The sequence below is a fragment of the Chelon labrosus genome (assembly GCF_963514085.1).
Source record: "Chelon labrosus genome assembly, chromosome: 24".
Classification (NCBI taxonomy): domain Eukaryota; kingdom Metazoa; phylum Chordata; class Actinopteri; order Mugiliformes; family Mugilidae; genus Chelon; species Chelon labrosus.
Window position 1 is genome coordinate 13,685,996 of NC_140357.1, and position 14,864 is coordinate 13,700,859.

Consider the following 14,864-nt stretch of genomic DNA (forward strand, 5'->3'; position numbering starts at 1 on the left):
GAAATTCTCCGATCACCGAATCCGACACCCTCCCCCACCCGGCTGTGCCTAGAAATTCTGTCCATAAAAGTTATGAACAGAACTGGTGACAAAGGGCAGCCCGAGCAGAGTCCAACCCTCACTGGGAACAGGTCCGACTTACTACCGGCTACATGGACCAAACTCACACTCCTTTGGTACAGGGACTGAATGGCCCTTAGTAAGTGGCCATCCACCCCATACTCCCGGAGTACCCCCCACAGGATGCTCCTGGGGACATGGTAATAAGCCTTCTCCAGATCCACAAAGCACATGTGGACTGGTTGGGCAAACTCCCATTTCCCCTCCAACACCCTAGTGAGGGTAAAGAGCTGGTCCATGGTTCCACGTCCGGGACAAAAACCGCATTGTTCCTCCTCGATCTGAGGTTCAACAATCGACCGGACCCTCTTTTCCAGCACTCTGGCATAGACCTTGCCGGGGAGGCTGAGGAGTGTGATCCCCCTATAGTTGGAACACACCCTCTGGTCCCTTTTTTTAAAGATGGGGACCACCACTACAGCTTGATTTGTGCCTTTTCATCAACGTCTTTGAATCGCTCTTTGTCAGGCCACTCTCCTGAGACCAATTTGCCTTGGGAGATCCTACCAGGGGCTTCTGCCTCGGACAGCGTAAGTCTCAGGATCATAGGGACACACAAACCCCTCCATCACGAAAAGGTGGCAATTCTTCGGAGGAGAAATCAAATGGACCATTCAATCAGTTTGCAGTGATTTCAGACTCAGGATTAGTGTTTGTGTCGTGAGTCAGTAACAGTCTAAAAACAATGTTGAGCTGCTCTGATGAAAGATGTGTTTAAAATGTCATTTCATTCTATACAGGACAGACATGTACAAGATGGAGTCCATCAGTAGTGTGTGGTTGTATTTATGCAGCTGACATCAAATCATCACTAAATGTTTCCTTCTTATTGTTCCAGGTTTGATCCTCAGAGTTCACATCTTCATCAACAAACCAGGTTGTTGTTGAATCTGTTCTGTGCAGCAGCAGAGAGAGAACATCAGACAGGAGAGAAGATAGTGGAGCTGTTATCATCAGTGTGCACATATCAAACATTTCCTTTAAATGAACTATACATGAATGATAATAATAAGAAATATCAGAGTAACTTCTTGCTGGATCTGTTCTCTCATGTGAAGGACTATGAGACTAAATCAGGTCTGAGTCTCCTTCCATCATTACAGTCAGTTTTCCAGTCAGCTCCTACAGTCTGGTTCATAAACCTCTCAGAGAGAAAGACCTCCATCCTCCTGGAAGTGCTGAAACTCCAATCAGAGAAGAAACCAGTGGAGCTGAGAGGCTGGTCAGTTGAAGAGAGTGAAGTGAGGAGTTTCCTGCAGTGTCTGCCTTATATCTCACAGCTCAGGTAAATGAATTGTTCTTTACATGATCAACTCTACAGAAGAAGAGATGTGCTCTGGAAAGAAGTTGTGTAAATATTTGAAGCTCCATTAATTCTAACTTTCTAACTTCTATATGACTGAGTTATGTCAGTGAATTGTTCCACATTTTAAACCAAACAGGCCTATAGTCTTTTTTCATAGTTGATCTTCTCTGTGTTTCAGTTGTCCTCCAGAGTTCTTCCAGTCCGTGTGTTCTTCCATGTCAGTGAGGTCCAGAGAGTACGTCCAGCAGTTGTCCTCTCTGCTGCAGCTCCTTGGCTTCAACCTGATCTTAACAGGAGAGTTAAGCAATAAAACCTGCTGGTCTGTAGGGAGAGTTATCCAACTGTGTAGCTCTAAAGTGGATCTCACCCTCACAGCCAGAAAGATGTCCATCAGAGGAGCCTCCAACCTCTTTAGAAGGACAACACGACTCCACAGCCTGAGGTTCTCATTAAATGATCCTGTGTCTTCTTCTTCTAGCAGCATTTATCTACTGTCCTGATTCAACCCTCAGTTACAGTTGTATTAGTGAACATCCTTCATGATCTTCTCTGCTTGTCATTGATTTCCAGACTTTCCAACAACATGGTCTTGCTCCTGTTTCAGTGGATTAGAAGAGGCAGACTGGTCTGTCCATTAGTAGTTGAAGAGCTTTCTCTTGTTCGTCAGACAGACCAGCCATCAGAGAGATTAATGTTGGAGGTTGTCAGTAGTTTGTCTTCTCTGCTGAGACACTGGACAGTCAGACACTTAGACCTGACTGAGTCCTGCATCTCTGCTCAGTGTCTCATCACACTGCTGCTTCATGATGGTCATCTAACAGTCAAGTAAGTATCTTCTAAATCAAAATATAAATAACATTTTGAAAATAGATGGATTGATTTTATTTTGTGAACTCTGCAGACTGAGTGAAGAGATTCTCCAGCAGCTTCTGACCCTCATCCATGACGTCCAGGACAAGAAGTTGACGTTGTCCTTGTTTAGTAAGGTTGGAGGAGACCTGAGCTCCTGCTGTGTGAACTGGGAGCTTCTTCACTATCTGCTGCAGTCGTCAGCTCAGACCTTCACTGTGAACATGAGGAAGAACCGGTTCTTACAGGAGAATGCCACACGTCTGCTTCCCTTTCTGGACAGGATGGTGTTGAAAAGGTAGAATAGAATAGAATAGAATAGAATGTCTTGAGGCAGCGTGAGCTACACAGGTCTTCCAGGGTGGGGAGAGGGCAACCGATGATTTTTTGGGCCATGTTGACAACCCCCTGGAGCGCTTTCCTGTCTGCTACTGTGCAGCTAGCGAACCACACACACACTCAGTAAGTCAACATGCTCTCTATGGAGCAATGATAGAAGGACACCTGTTCCCCCCCGGTGAACAGGGGCTGAGTGTCCATTTTACATTTCCTCCTAAAATCAATGACCAGCTCCTTGGTCTTGGTGGTGTTCAAGGCCAGGTTGTTGTCAGAGCACCACACTGACAGCCGCTCCAACTCATCCCGGTAAGTGGACTCATCCCCCCCAGAGATGAGCCCCACAACAGTGGCATCATCATGGAAGTTGATGATGGCGTTGCTGGAGTATGCGGGGGTGCAGTTGTGCGTATAGAGGGTGTAAAGTAGGGGGCTCAGCACACAACCCTGGGGGGAGCCAATGTTCAGGCTGAGGGCTGTGGAGATGTGGAGATGTAGGGGCCTATCCTCACCCTCTGGGAGCGGTCAGACAGGAAGTCTTTGATCCAAAGGCAGATGGAGTCGGATATACCCAGGTCTGACAGTTGGTGTTAAACGCCTAGCTGAAGTCCATGAAGAGCAGACGTGCATAGTTCCCCTGCCGCTCCAGATGGGACAGAGTAACGTGGAGAGCTGTGGCGATAGCGTCCTCTGTGGACCTGTTGGTTCTGTAGGCGAACTGGTGAGGGTCAAACCTGGGTGGGAGATTTGAAGTTATGTGCGTCCGGACCAGTTTCTCAAAGCACTTCATAATGATTGGAGTGAGTGCTACTGGACGGTAATCATTTAGGCTGCTGATGGTGGTCTTTTTTGGGAGTGGAACGATGGTTAAGGACTTGAGGCAGGGAGGGAGAGCAGCCTGAGACAGTGACTGGTTAAAGATCATGGTGAAAACCCCAGCCAGTTGATCTGCGCAGTCCCGTAGCACCACTCCTGAGATGGCATCAGGTCCCGCAGCTTTCCTCGGGTTCACAGCCCTCAGCGTGCGTCTCACCTCGTGCTCCTCCACTGTGAGGATGTGGCTGCTGTGGGCTGGTAGGTGTAGCGTGCCTGTGTCCAGTGAAGCTACCTCGAAGCGGGCGAAGAAGTGGTTCAGCTCCTCTGCCAGTGAGGTGTCATTGGTATCAGCTCTGGTGTTTTGCTTTGTCTGTAGTTGGTGATGTGCTGGACCCCCTGCCACACCTGCCTGGAGTTGTTGCTCTGGAAGCAGTCCTCAATCCTCCTCTTGTAGACAGCCTTGGCCTCTCTGATGCCTCTCTTCAGGTTGGCTCTGGCAGCGCTGTACAATGCCCCATCACCAGACCTGAAGGCGGTGTTCCTCTCCCTGAGCAAGGACTGCATTTCTTTTGTCATCCACGGTTTCCTGTTCGGATAAACACGGATGCATTTATCTACAGTGACATTGTTCATGCAGTAGTTGATGTAACCCAGGACAGCTGTTGTGTACTGCTCCAAATCTTGGTGTTCAAAGACATCCCAATTTGTTGACTCAAAGCAGTCCTGCAGCTGTTCAGAGGCACCTTCAGGCCAGATTTTAACAGTTCTGGTTGTAATAGGAGCACTTTTCCTGAGAGGGGTATATGCTGGAATTAGGAGCAGGGACATGTGGTCTGACTGGCCCAGGTGAGGAAGTGGCTTCGTCCTGAAGCCCTGTTTGATGTTCGAATAGAACTTGTCCAGTGTTTTTCCCCCCTGGTAGCACATTTAACATGCTGATGGAGTTTAGGGAGTACTGCTTTAAGATCAGCATGGTTAAAGTCCCCAGCAATGATGTGAACAGCCTCAGGATACATGCTCTGCTGGTTGCTAATAGTGTCATACAAATGTCCAAGGGCAGAGTTAGCATTAGCATCTGGTGGGATATATACAGCCGTTAGCATCACAACATTGAACTCCCGAGGAAGGTAAAAGGGCCTGCACTTAACAGTTACATGCTCCAGGTCTGGGGAGCAGACGCCACACGTCTGCTTCCCTTTCTGGACAGGATGGTGTTGAAAAGGTGTTCATTTAGGATTCTGGATATTTTACCAGAAACACATACACTTGATCCTCTGTAGTCTTTATATGACATGATGAGGTTTATGTTTCATCAGCTGTTCATCAGTTCTTTAACTTGTAAATACACTGTTTTCTTCCAGGCCCAGTCCCAGCTTTGTGATGACCTCCATCAGAGAACTCTACAGAGCTCAGGCCAGTCACAGTGTACCAGGTTTACTGAGGTCATTGGATCATGTGATCAGCCTGAGCTTCAGAGAGCTGGACTCAGAGGACTGTGCTGCTCTGATCTTCATCCTCAAACACAGTGACAGAGTTAAGCTGAACCTGCTGTGGACCTCCATACCAACAGAGGGCGTACAGTCCATCCTCTCTACACTGGACAGAGTTTCTCAGCTCAGGTCAGACATTAGAGCTGTTCCTCAGATTACTGTCCAACACACTGGACATGAGTCAACTGTCCTCTGACTCACTATAGATGTAGCTCTGATGATTATGTGTATTAATTGTGTAACTTGGTTTTTTTCTCCTACCAGTGTTGACAGGAATCAGCTGCTGAGGTTCATCCACTGCTGTGCTGCCTCTGACGAGCAACAGGGAGCAGCATCAGATCTGCTGAGGGCTCTGCAGCACAGGTTGGACCTGTCCTGCTCCTCCTGTGTGGAGACACCAGAGGAGGGACAGACTGAGTCTCTGAATCTGTCTGCTGATGACTGCAGGGTCGTCTCCACCATCCTGAGACACAGCAGCCTGGACACACAGCTGGACCTGAGAGACTGTGAGGTGGAGGACAGCGGGCTGGAGCTGCTGTTTTCTGTCCTCAACAGGGTCCACCTGAGGTGAAGACCATGAACCTGAACCAGAGAGAAGTTTGTTCCTTCATGTTGATGCATCCTAACAGTCTGCTCTGTTTCTCCTGTTCAGAGTCAGTAAAACCGTCCTCCTCCAGCTGGTGTCCCTGGTTCCTGTCCACAGTGAGAGGGACACAGTGAGACGGGCGGTGTCCCTGTGTGGAGCCCTGGGTGGAGAGCTGGATCTGAGTCACAGCAGACTGGATCAGAGGGTCTGTGGGGCTTTGGTCCAGATGCTGGAGTTCTGTGAAGGGCTGACAGAGCTGGACCTCAGTCACTGTCAGCTCACTGACCAGCTGCTGCTCACACTCATCTCACAGCTGCACAAAGTCCAGGTCCTGGAGTGAGTGTCTGACCCCCCTGTTAAGATACAGTCCTTCAGATAGAGCAGTGTGACATATTCTGTGTTGCTGTAAACCTGCTCTCAGTCCAATATAATCTAATGTCCAGTCAGAGGTTTGACACTTGTTGTGTTTGTGTTCCAGTCTGAGTCACAACAAGATCACTGATGCTTCAACTGACCTGTTACTGCAGCTGCTCTCCATCAACCCCTCCATCAACACTGTGAGGTGAGCTGACATCCATCAGTGCACCATCACTTCATAACTGTCTGCTCAGAGGCTCTCAGAGAACAATCTGACATCAGATGGATTATTAGTTGTCATGTTGTTCTGTCCTGAGTGACGTCTGCTCTCTGCTTTGTTGTTTTTCTAGACTCTTCAGCAACAACATCGTCAACAGAACCCCCTTTAAGAAACACAAGCACTTTGAAATATGGTGAAATATGGTAACGTGATCATCAGTCAGTAAAATCTTTGTTTCCATCTATTGATCATTAAGTGAATTGTTGGTTGTGGTGATATTAGTTTAGACAAACTCTGATTACTCTATTAGAGCTTCATGCTTTTTAGATGACGATATATTTTATTTGACCCAGTTTAAGGCTGTTACCACTATGTCAATGTTATGAATCAGTCTATTTAATGTATTTGTTTAGTGATAACTGTATTTATTCTGGTGGTTTCAGTCTATGCAGAGAGCAGTGACTCTATAATGACATGTTAAACTGCTGCTCCAAAGAAGGCAGTCCCCTTCATCAAAGCTGGAGAGAAACCCCGGGCACGCTCACAATTAACAACAGGCCTCCTCCACAAAGCCTCTGACTGGCAGCTGCAGGTCGACCTGGGAAAACAGCTGAGGTTCCCTCAGCATATCGCAACAACGAGGCTCCGCCCAGACATGATAGTTACCTCGGAGGCTTCAAAACATCTTATCATGCTGGAACTTACGGTGCCCTGGGAAGAGCGTATTGAGGAAGCCAATGAGAGGAAACGCGCTAAGTACCAGGAACTGGTGGAGGAGTGCAGGGAGAGAGGCTGGAAAATCTTCTATGAGCCTATAGAAGTCGGGACTTGATCAACCCTGGCTGGGTCGCCTGGGCGAGGGTGTATGATGTTGCGAGACCCGAAACACCCAATGACCCCAGGATACATCACTGAGGATGCGTCCCAGTGCATCCATGAGATGTTTCTTGCATAGACAATCAGAAGAAAACCTGTTACACTCTGATCACTTTAAGAAAGTGATGATAAAATATAAACGTTTGTGTTTTTACTTGACATTTATCTATAAACCTCATCTTCTCTGATTCTTTATCCTCTTTATATGACAATGTTATGATATTTTCCTCATTTAAATACCTCACATGTTAAAATAATAACTCTTCTAAGTGACTTTACAGCTGTTAATGTTAATTAACAACAATCAGGACACATGTTCAGAGTCTCATATAACACAGTATATAAGTATATATAATACAGTAAATATGGACTCTATGTGCACATATGTTGAGGGTTGGACTGTAACAATAAACACAGGAGTGCAGACTGAAGACAGAAAGATGACAGGAAGTGATTTTAAATGATCTAAACAGTTTATTACTATCACTGCCCTCCAGTGGCCACTGTCAGTAACTACAACTGTCCTCATCACTGAGTGTTCACTACCATCTGGTGGTCAGACAGCGGAACTGCAGCTAAACTACATGATGACGATCATTTGTTTCTTCTTTATCACACACTCAGACGCCTCCAACGTTTCTAAACAGCTTTAATTCTGCTTTCTGATTTTATTATATTTTACATTTTACAAGAATTAAAACTAAAACATCAGTGTTCGAACAGATTTCCACTTGTTTTGGGAGAAAAATAGATGTTTAGAATGTTAGTGTTTGAAGCTTTTTTCTTTTCATAGACGATCTTTGACATTGATATCGGGGAAGTGTCGTGAGGTTGAGCAGGTGCATTGTGGGATACAATCTCTGACGCTGTCTCTTAATGGTTGATGTGTTTCGTTGTAAATATCTGAATTAAATGAGAATATATTTTGAAACATTAAAATATCTGTTAAAACATTTTTTTATCCTTTTAGTTTCGTTCTAACAGTTGTATTTTTTTTGCCTTATTATGTTTGGAACATTTGTAATATGTATCTGATCCGTTTTCTTTAGTCACAGTTTTTCTGTAACTAGCTGAATGTTTTCTATATGTTTCTATGTTCCTACTTGATGAATAAAGATTAAAAAAATCTACATATCATCTCAAATGTCTGGTTTACTCGACTTTATTGACTTTAAGTGTTTTTAAATGATCAAAACAGATTATGACTATCACTGCCCTCCAGTGGTCACTTAGACGAACTGCAGCTAAACATCACGGTTACGTTTGTTTCTTGTTAATCGCACTCTAACAACGTTTTAAAACCCGTTTAATTCTGCTTTATGAATTTATTATATTTTATGATTTCCATGAATTTAAACTGAATCATCAGTCATTGTAGTATTCAAAGAAATGTTCATTTGTTTATAGAAAAAAATTACGTTAATGTAAGAACCTTTGTTATAGACGATCTTTGACATCCTTACGATGTAGTTTACTCGGCTTTTTAGACAGAAACTGATTTTAAATGATCAAAACACAGAAACTATGACTGTCACTGCCCTCTGGTGGTTATTAAGAGGAACTGCAGCAAACAATATGATGGTGTTTATTTGTGTTTCTTGTTAATTACACACTTCAAACACCTCCAACCTTTCTAAACCACTTTAATTCTGCTTCCTGAATTTATTATATTTAATATTTTCCACAAAATAAAACTAATACATCAGTGATTGACGTATTCTGACAGATTTTAACTTGTTTAGATGGGGCAAAAAAAAAACAAAAAAAAAAAGATGTTTGAAGCATCTTTTTTAAAAATATAGACGATCTTGGACTCTGGCGCAATCAATGGGCGCAATCCAGATAGATAGATTTGATTTGTCCCGTGGGAAATTCTGTGTCCAGTAGCTTCATCACGTAGTAACAGGAGGAATTACAGTTTGTAAAAAGGGTCAAAAAAATAAAATAAAACTGAGGTACAGTGTATAAAGTATGTATAAAATATTCAAGTATATATAAACAATATACAATGTGTATATAAAATATACAAAATGACTATTAAAACATATCTGTACCCCTTTTAATTCATTTTTATGTTGTATTCTAACAGTTGTATTTTTTTTGCCTTATTATGTTTGGAACATTTGTAATATGTATCTGATCCGTTTTCTTTATTCACAGTTTTTCTGTAACTAGCTAGATGTTTTATATATACTTCTATGTTCCTACCTGATGAGTAAAGATTAAAAAAAAAACAATCTAAATATCATCTAAAATGTCTGGTTTAATGGACTTTACTGACAAAATGTATTTTTAAATGATTATGACAATTACTGCCCTCCAGTGGTCACTGATAGGAACTACAACTACACGACACGTTGACGTGTTTCTTCTGAATTACACACTCAAACACCTCCAACCTTTCCAAACCACTTTAATTCCTCTTTATGACTTTATTATATTTAAAATTTCCCATAAATTTAAACTAATACATCAGTGATTACAGTATTCTGACAGATTTTTAGATGGAAGAAAAAAATATGTTTGAAGCATCTTTTTTGGACATAGACGATCTTTGACATTGACACAATCAACGCGAGATCGCGGAAGTATCGTGAGGTTGACAGGTTGAGCAGGTGCATTGTGGGATACAATCTCTGACGCTGTCTCCTCTCGGTTGATGTGTTATCATCTAAAATGTCCAGTTTACTCGACTTTTTCTAAGTGAATCATTTCAAAGAGACATTTTGTCTCCGCGGCTGTCAGGACGGACTGTGACATGGAGGTCGGTGAAGGTAAAAGACGACTTTAACGATCTAACTCAGCGGAAAGACAACATGCTAGCTTAGCATCGGTTGCTAACGTAAATAAAGACGCAGCTGCAGTGTTTGGTTCTTTCATGAGGTCGTATGTTTAAAAGTGATTTTATATCTGTTTCCATGTTAGAGAAATAATTAGATGTTTTCATAATATGTCATATAAAGGCAGTGAGAAAGATGATCCTTAATTATATCTGCTGTTAATTAACAAACAGCTAAATCTGCCTGACAACAGGTCCCTAGTCTCCTCCTTTATCTGTCTCAATGATCACACCTGCTCAGGTGTCAGTGGCGCCACGCCCACAGAGGAGATGAACGGAGCTGGAAACCTGATGGACTTCCTGGACGAGCCTTTTCCTGACGTGGGCACGTACGAAGACTTCCACACCATCGACTGGCTGAGGGAGAAATCCAGAGACACTGACCGCCACCGCAAGGTGTGTGCAGGCTTTCTGTGTTTTATCTGCTGTTCTAAGCAGATGTTTGTTCACACACAGAGACAAATGAAGAATTATTTGTCCACCAGATCACCAGTAAGAGTAAAGAGTCCATGTGGGAGCTGATCAAGAGTCTGCTGGACGCCTGGTCAGGATGGGTGGTGATGCTGCTCATCGGTCTTCTCTCAGGTCAGTCAGGGACGATGGTCAGATGATGCTGAGCCTCTCAGCTTTAAGATGAAAGTTAAATGTGTGAACATCTCACCACTGATACTTGACAGCTTGTTGTGTAACAAAGAACATGAATGTGTTAAATGATAAATGTATTTCTGGGTAAAACTAAAGAGCTACGTTTAGCTGGAGACACAGTGGTGGTTGTCTTATTTTTAGTTTAACGCTGAGTCACTTTGAACGCACCATGAAGGTGTTAAAAATACTTTCCAAGCTGATGGAACAAATCTTGCCCTTCCTGTTCTCATCAGGTACGCTGGCTGGGGTGATCGACCTGGCTGTGGACTGGATGACCGACCTGAAGGAGGGCGTGTGTCTCTCGGCGTTCTGGTACAGCCACGAGCAGTGCTGCTGGACGTCCAGCGAGACGACGTTCGACGACCGGGACAAGTGTCCACAGTGGCAGAAATGGGCCGAGCTAATGACCGGCCACGCTGAGGTCAGATATGGACACGTAGGAGATCAACCACCGATGCAGAATCACAATGATGGAGGAATGTGACGGCTGAGGACTCTGTGAACTAACATCATGTGACTGTGTTTTCAGGGAGCAGGAGCGTACGTGTTGAACTACTTCCTGTACATTCTGTGGGCTCTGCTCTTCTCCTTCCTGGCGGTGTCTCTGGTGCGAGTATTTGCTCCGTACGCCTGCGGTTCAGGAATCCCAGAGGTAACGTTCAGACTGGTGCTGAGAGGGAAGCGGCCAATGAGATGGGTAGAAGATGACTTTACCTGTTTACTGTGAAGACTGTGTTGACTCTAACAGATGATCATATTTCTGTTCAGATCAAGACGATCCTCAGCGGCTTCATCATCCGGGGCTACCTGGGGAAATGGACCCTGCTGATAAAGACAGTCACCCTGGTGCTGGCAGTGTCGTCGGGTCTCAGTCTGGGGAAGGAGGGTCCTCTGGTCCACGTGGCCTGCTGCTGTGGAAACCTCTTCTGCAGCCTCTTCTCCAAGTACAGTAAGAACGAGGGCAAGCGGCGAGAGGTACGCTACCACTTTTAATCCAGATGTTTGTACAGGAAATAAAAGCTTGTTTGCAGCGTGTGATTAAAGGTTGTGTCTGTGCGTCCTGCAGGTGTTATCAGCAGCTGCAGCAGCTGGAGTGTCGGTGGCCTTTGGAGCGCCCATCGGAGGAGTTCTGTTCAGTCTGGAAGAGGTCGGTTATTACGACACTAGAGTGGTGTTTTTGTTCAGTTTGTGTTTCTTTCAGTCCTTTTCTTTAGACACAATGTGCTGCTGCCTTTTTCTGTTCTGGTCTTTCTCTTGATGTCCCCAGCGATGACCTGTCCTCTGTCTCTCCTGCAGGTCAGTTATTATTTCCCTCTCAAGACTCTGTGGCGTTCCTTCTTCGCTGCCCTGGTCGCTGCCTTCACGCTGCGCTCCATCAACCCGTTTGGAAACAGCCGGCTGGTGCTGTTCTACGTGGAGTACCACACTCCGTGGTACATGGCTGAGCTGGTGCCCTTCATCCTGCTGGGTGTGTTCGGCGGTCTCTGGGGGACCCTCTTTATCCGGGCCAACATCGCCTGGTGCCGGCGGAGGAAGACGACCCAGCTGGGGAAGTACCCAGTTCTGGAGGTCATCGCCGTGACGGGCATCACTGCTCTGCTGGCGTTCCCCAACCCGTACACCCGTCGCAGCACCAGCGAGCTCATCTCCGAGCTCTTCAACGACTGTGGCGCTCTGGAGTCTTCACAGCTCTGTGATTACATCAACAACCCCAACATGAGTCGGCCGGTGGACGACATCCCGGACCGGCCGGCCGGCCCCGGGGTCTACAACGCTCTGTGGCAGCTCGCCCTCGCGCTCATCTTCAAGATCGTCATCACCATCTTCACCTTTGGCATGAAGGTCAGTACGAGGAAGATGAGGATTTTTGTTCTGTCCATCTTCTACAGAGGTGAATTATCTGTACAGTGCTTCTTTCTTTTAAAACTTGACTGACGGACAGGTGCTGTAACTCAGCGAGCAGGATGTTTCCCTGACCAGACTCTCTTTCCTCTCCAGATCCCCTCCGGTCTCTTTATTCCCAGCATGGCGGTCGGAGCCATCGCCGGGCGGATTGTTGGGATCGCCGTGGAGCAGATGGCGTATCACCACCACGACTGGATCATCTTTAAGAACTGGTGCCGGCCCGGCGCCGACTGTGTCACACCTGGACTCTACGCCATGGTGGGGGCCGCTGCCTGCCTGGGTGAGTGACCGTCCTGACTGTCCCTCACATTTAATGTATTGATTATAACAGTGCTGACTGTACCTGTCCTCAGGCGGGGTGACCAGGATGACCGTCTCCCTGGTGGTCATCATGTTCGAGCTGACCGGCGGGTTGGAGTACATCGTCCCGCTGATGGCCGCCGCCGTCACCAGCAAGTGGGTAGCGGACGCCTTCGGGAAGGAGGGCATTTACGAGTCCCACATCCAGCTCAACGGCTACCCCTACCTGGACGTCAGGGACGAGTTCACCCACCGCACGCTGGCCACCGACGTGATGCGACCCCGCAGGAACGACCCCCCTCTGGCCGTCCTCACCCAGGACTCCACCACGGTGGAGGACGTGGAGACGCTGATCAAAGACACGGACTATAACGGCTTCCCGGTGGTCGTGTCCAGAGAGTCGGAGCGGCTCATCGGCTTCGTTCAGCGCCGCGACCTGACGCTCGCCATCAGTAAGTCAAACGATGGTCAGATCTAAGCTGTGACCCTTTTATTAACCATTAACCCAGATATTGACTGACGGGTGTCGTCACTAAGTTAAATGCATGCGCCGTCGGTCCACAGAAAACGCCCGTCAGAAGCAGGACGGCGTGGTGAGCAGCTCCGTGGTCTACTTCACGGAGGACGCGCCTCAGCTGCCGGCCAGCAACCCGCAGCCGCTGAAGCTTCGCCGCATCCTGAACCTCAGCCCCTTCACCGTCACCGACCACACGCCCATGGAGACCGTGGTGGACATCTTCCGCAAGCTGGGCCTCCGTCAGTGTCTGGTGACCAGGAGCGGGTACGAACAGAATCTAAATAAAGATCTTTTTTAAAAACACACATGTTGTTGTGATTTGTGACACGCCTTACACTAGGAGTGACCTCTGACCTCTTCTCTGCAGGCGTCTCCTGGGCATCATCACCAAGAAGGACGTTCTGCGGCACATGGCTCAAATGATGAACCAGGACCCAGAGTCCATCATGTTCAACTAGCTTTATCCACTCATGGTGTAAATAGGTGAACACCCCCCGCCCCCTTTCATCCTCTGACAGGCTAGTCCTCTCCCTGTAGTGACCACAGCAGCACCAGTGTTTAATGTTCATCCACAGTCTTTTATTTATTGCTGCTAGTTTTATTTATCAGAAAGCCACAAAGAAAGGAAGACTGAGGCAGTATTTGTTATGTCAGAGAGCAACCTGGTGGTGAAGGAGTCGATCATCTCCGGTAGTAAAACTGTTTTTATTTGCTTACTGTTATAAATCTGTAAAACAGAGAGAGCTGGAAAGTAGCGTCTCACCTCCACTGAAAGGTTCGTGGGTGAAACCGTCCTTCACATCTTCTAACATCTTCTAACATCTTCTTCCAAACCTGTCGTTTCTAATCATCATAAAACACTAAGTACTTTGAGTTAAAGGTTATTTATTAGATTATTAATGAAGTGATTACTATTTTTTTTTGTCCAGTTAATTGTTCATGAATTACTTAATTAACTGTTGGAGTCAAAGCTTCACAGCTTACAACACTAAGGTCACAGATAGAAAACTCTGTGAGAGTCTGAAACTGGAACGTCTGAATGTGATTTTATTTAACGTGAGGAGGTCGTTGCACTTTGTCTCGTTTTTGTTTTGCCATATTTCCGTGAATGCTGCCTGTTTTTATTTAGTCTTGACGTGAAACTCTACACTGCAGCGGGTCAGTTTGTCACTTTATTAGACCGATAAAGAAGAAGCAGAAGCAGCAGAATTAAAGGTCAGGAACAGGAACGTTTAAATGCATGATTGAAGTGGACATATCTGGTAGCAGGTTGGCACTTTTCAGCTGAGTAAGGGACGGTACGATGAGCCTGAAGAATAACAGTAAAAGCTAGAAGACGGCAGATTCTGGATAGAAACTCGTCCTGCTGCTCGACTGCACTTTCACTCCGTTGTTTCTTGTGATGTTTGTTGTGTTGGTCGCCTCTCTCCGTGTTTTAAATGCCAACAGAATGTATGAGGAAAACAAAAATAATGAGTGTTGTATATAATGATGATTTATTGTGAGTGTTTTTTTTTATTTTAAATATTATTTCATTTTGTTGGAAACACTAACGCTGAGCCTGGGTGTTCTTTGTTTTTTTATTTATCAGCTTTGCTCAGACATAAAAAAATAAACCTTCAGATGGAGAATAAAGAGCCAGGTTTGTCATGTTTTATTCATAAAGGCCTTTTTAACAGAGGCTGTAACTCTGAAGCTTTTA

General features: G+C 45.7%; 2 protein-coding genes and 1 long non-coding RNA gene across 5 annotated transcripts; all 3 read left to right on the top strand.

Annotated features, from left to right (window-relative positions):
* Positions 1-1,764: 1,764 nt before the first annotated feature.
* On the top strand, positions 1,765-2,565 carry LOC311509506. Its single transcript, XR_014699846.1, has 3 exons — positions 1,765-1,868; positions 1,997-2,251; positions 2,328-2,565. It is a non-coding gene; the product is annotated as an uncharacterized lncRNA (long non-coding RNA).
* Positions 2,566-4,357: 1,792 nt separating this feature from the next.
* On the top strand, positions 4,358-7,859 carry LOC311509612 (uncharacterized protein). 3 transcript variants are annotated; one of them, XM_084574844.1, is made up of 5 exons: positions 4,358-5,484; positions 5,570-5,839; positions 5,982-6,065; positions 6,211-6,283; positions 6,524-7,859. In XM_084574844.1, the coding sequence occupies exons 1-4, from the start codon at positions 5,135-5,137 to the stop codon at positions 6,275-6,277; spliced, it is 771 nt and encodes a 256-aa protein (XP_084430970.1). In that variant the 5' UTR covers positions 4,358-5,134; the 3' UTR covers positions 6,278-6,283; positions 6,524-7,859. The 3 variants fall into 3 exon arrangements, with proteins under 3 accessions (XP_084430970.1, XP_084430969.1, XP_084430968.1); XM_084574843.1 differs by having other exon boundaries at positions 4,358-4,649; positions 4,789-5,484; positions 6,211-7,859; XM_084574842.1 differs by having other exon boundaries at positions 6,211-7,859.
* Positions 7,860-9,567: 1,708 nt separating this feature from the next.
* LOC311509361 (H(+)/Cl(-) exchange transporter 4) lies at positions 9,568-14,786 on the top strand. Its single transcript, XM_084574537.1, has 12 exons — positions 9,568-9,730; positions 10,037-10,191; positions 10,281-10,380; positions 10,674-10,861; positions 10,970-11,092; positions 11,209-11,415; positions 11,507-11,587; positions 11,737-12,282; positions 12,439-12,625; positions 12,699-13,097; positions 13,210-13,426; positions 13,530-14,786. The coding sequence occupies exons 1-12, from the start codon at positions 9,715-9,717 to the stop codon at positions 13,618-13,620; spliced, it is 2,310 nt and encodes a 769-aa protein (XP_084430663.1). The 5' UTR covers positions 9,568-9,714; the 3' UTR covers positions 13,621-14,786.
* Positions 14,787-14,864: the final 78 nt, after the last annotated feature.

Bases quoted from the DNA above. Each gene is read 5' to 3' on its own strand.
- LOC311509361 (XM_084574537.1), top strand. The intron at 10,381-10,673 runs GTCAGTCAGGGA...TGTTCTCATCAG, and splicing joins GCTCATCGGTCTTCTCTCAG to GTACGCTGGCTGGGGTGATC. The intron at 12,626-12,698 runs GTGAGTGACCGT...ACCTGTCCTCAG, and splicing joins GGGGGCCGCTGCCTGCCTGG to GCGGGGTGACCAGGATGACC.
- LOC311509612 (XM_084574842.1), top strand. From the start codon at position 5,135: ATGATTATGTGTATTAATTGTGTAACTTGGTTTTTTTCTCCTACCAGT. The intron at 5,840-5,981 runs GTGAGTGTCTGA...TTTGTGTTCCAG, and splicing joins CACAAAGTCCAGGTCCTGGA to TCTGAGTCACAACAAGATCA. The intron at 6,066-6,210 runs GTGAGCTGACAT...TTGTTTTTCTAG, and splicing joins CCCTCCATCAACACTGTGAG to ACTCTTCAGCAACAACATCG.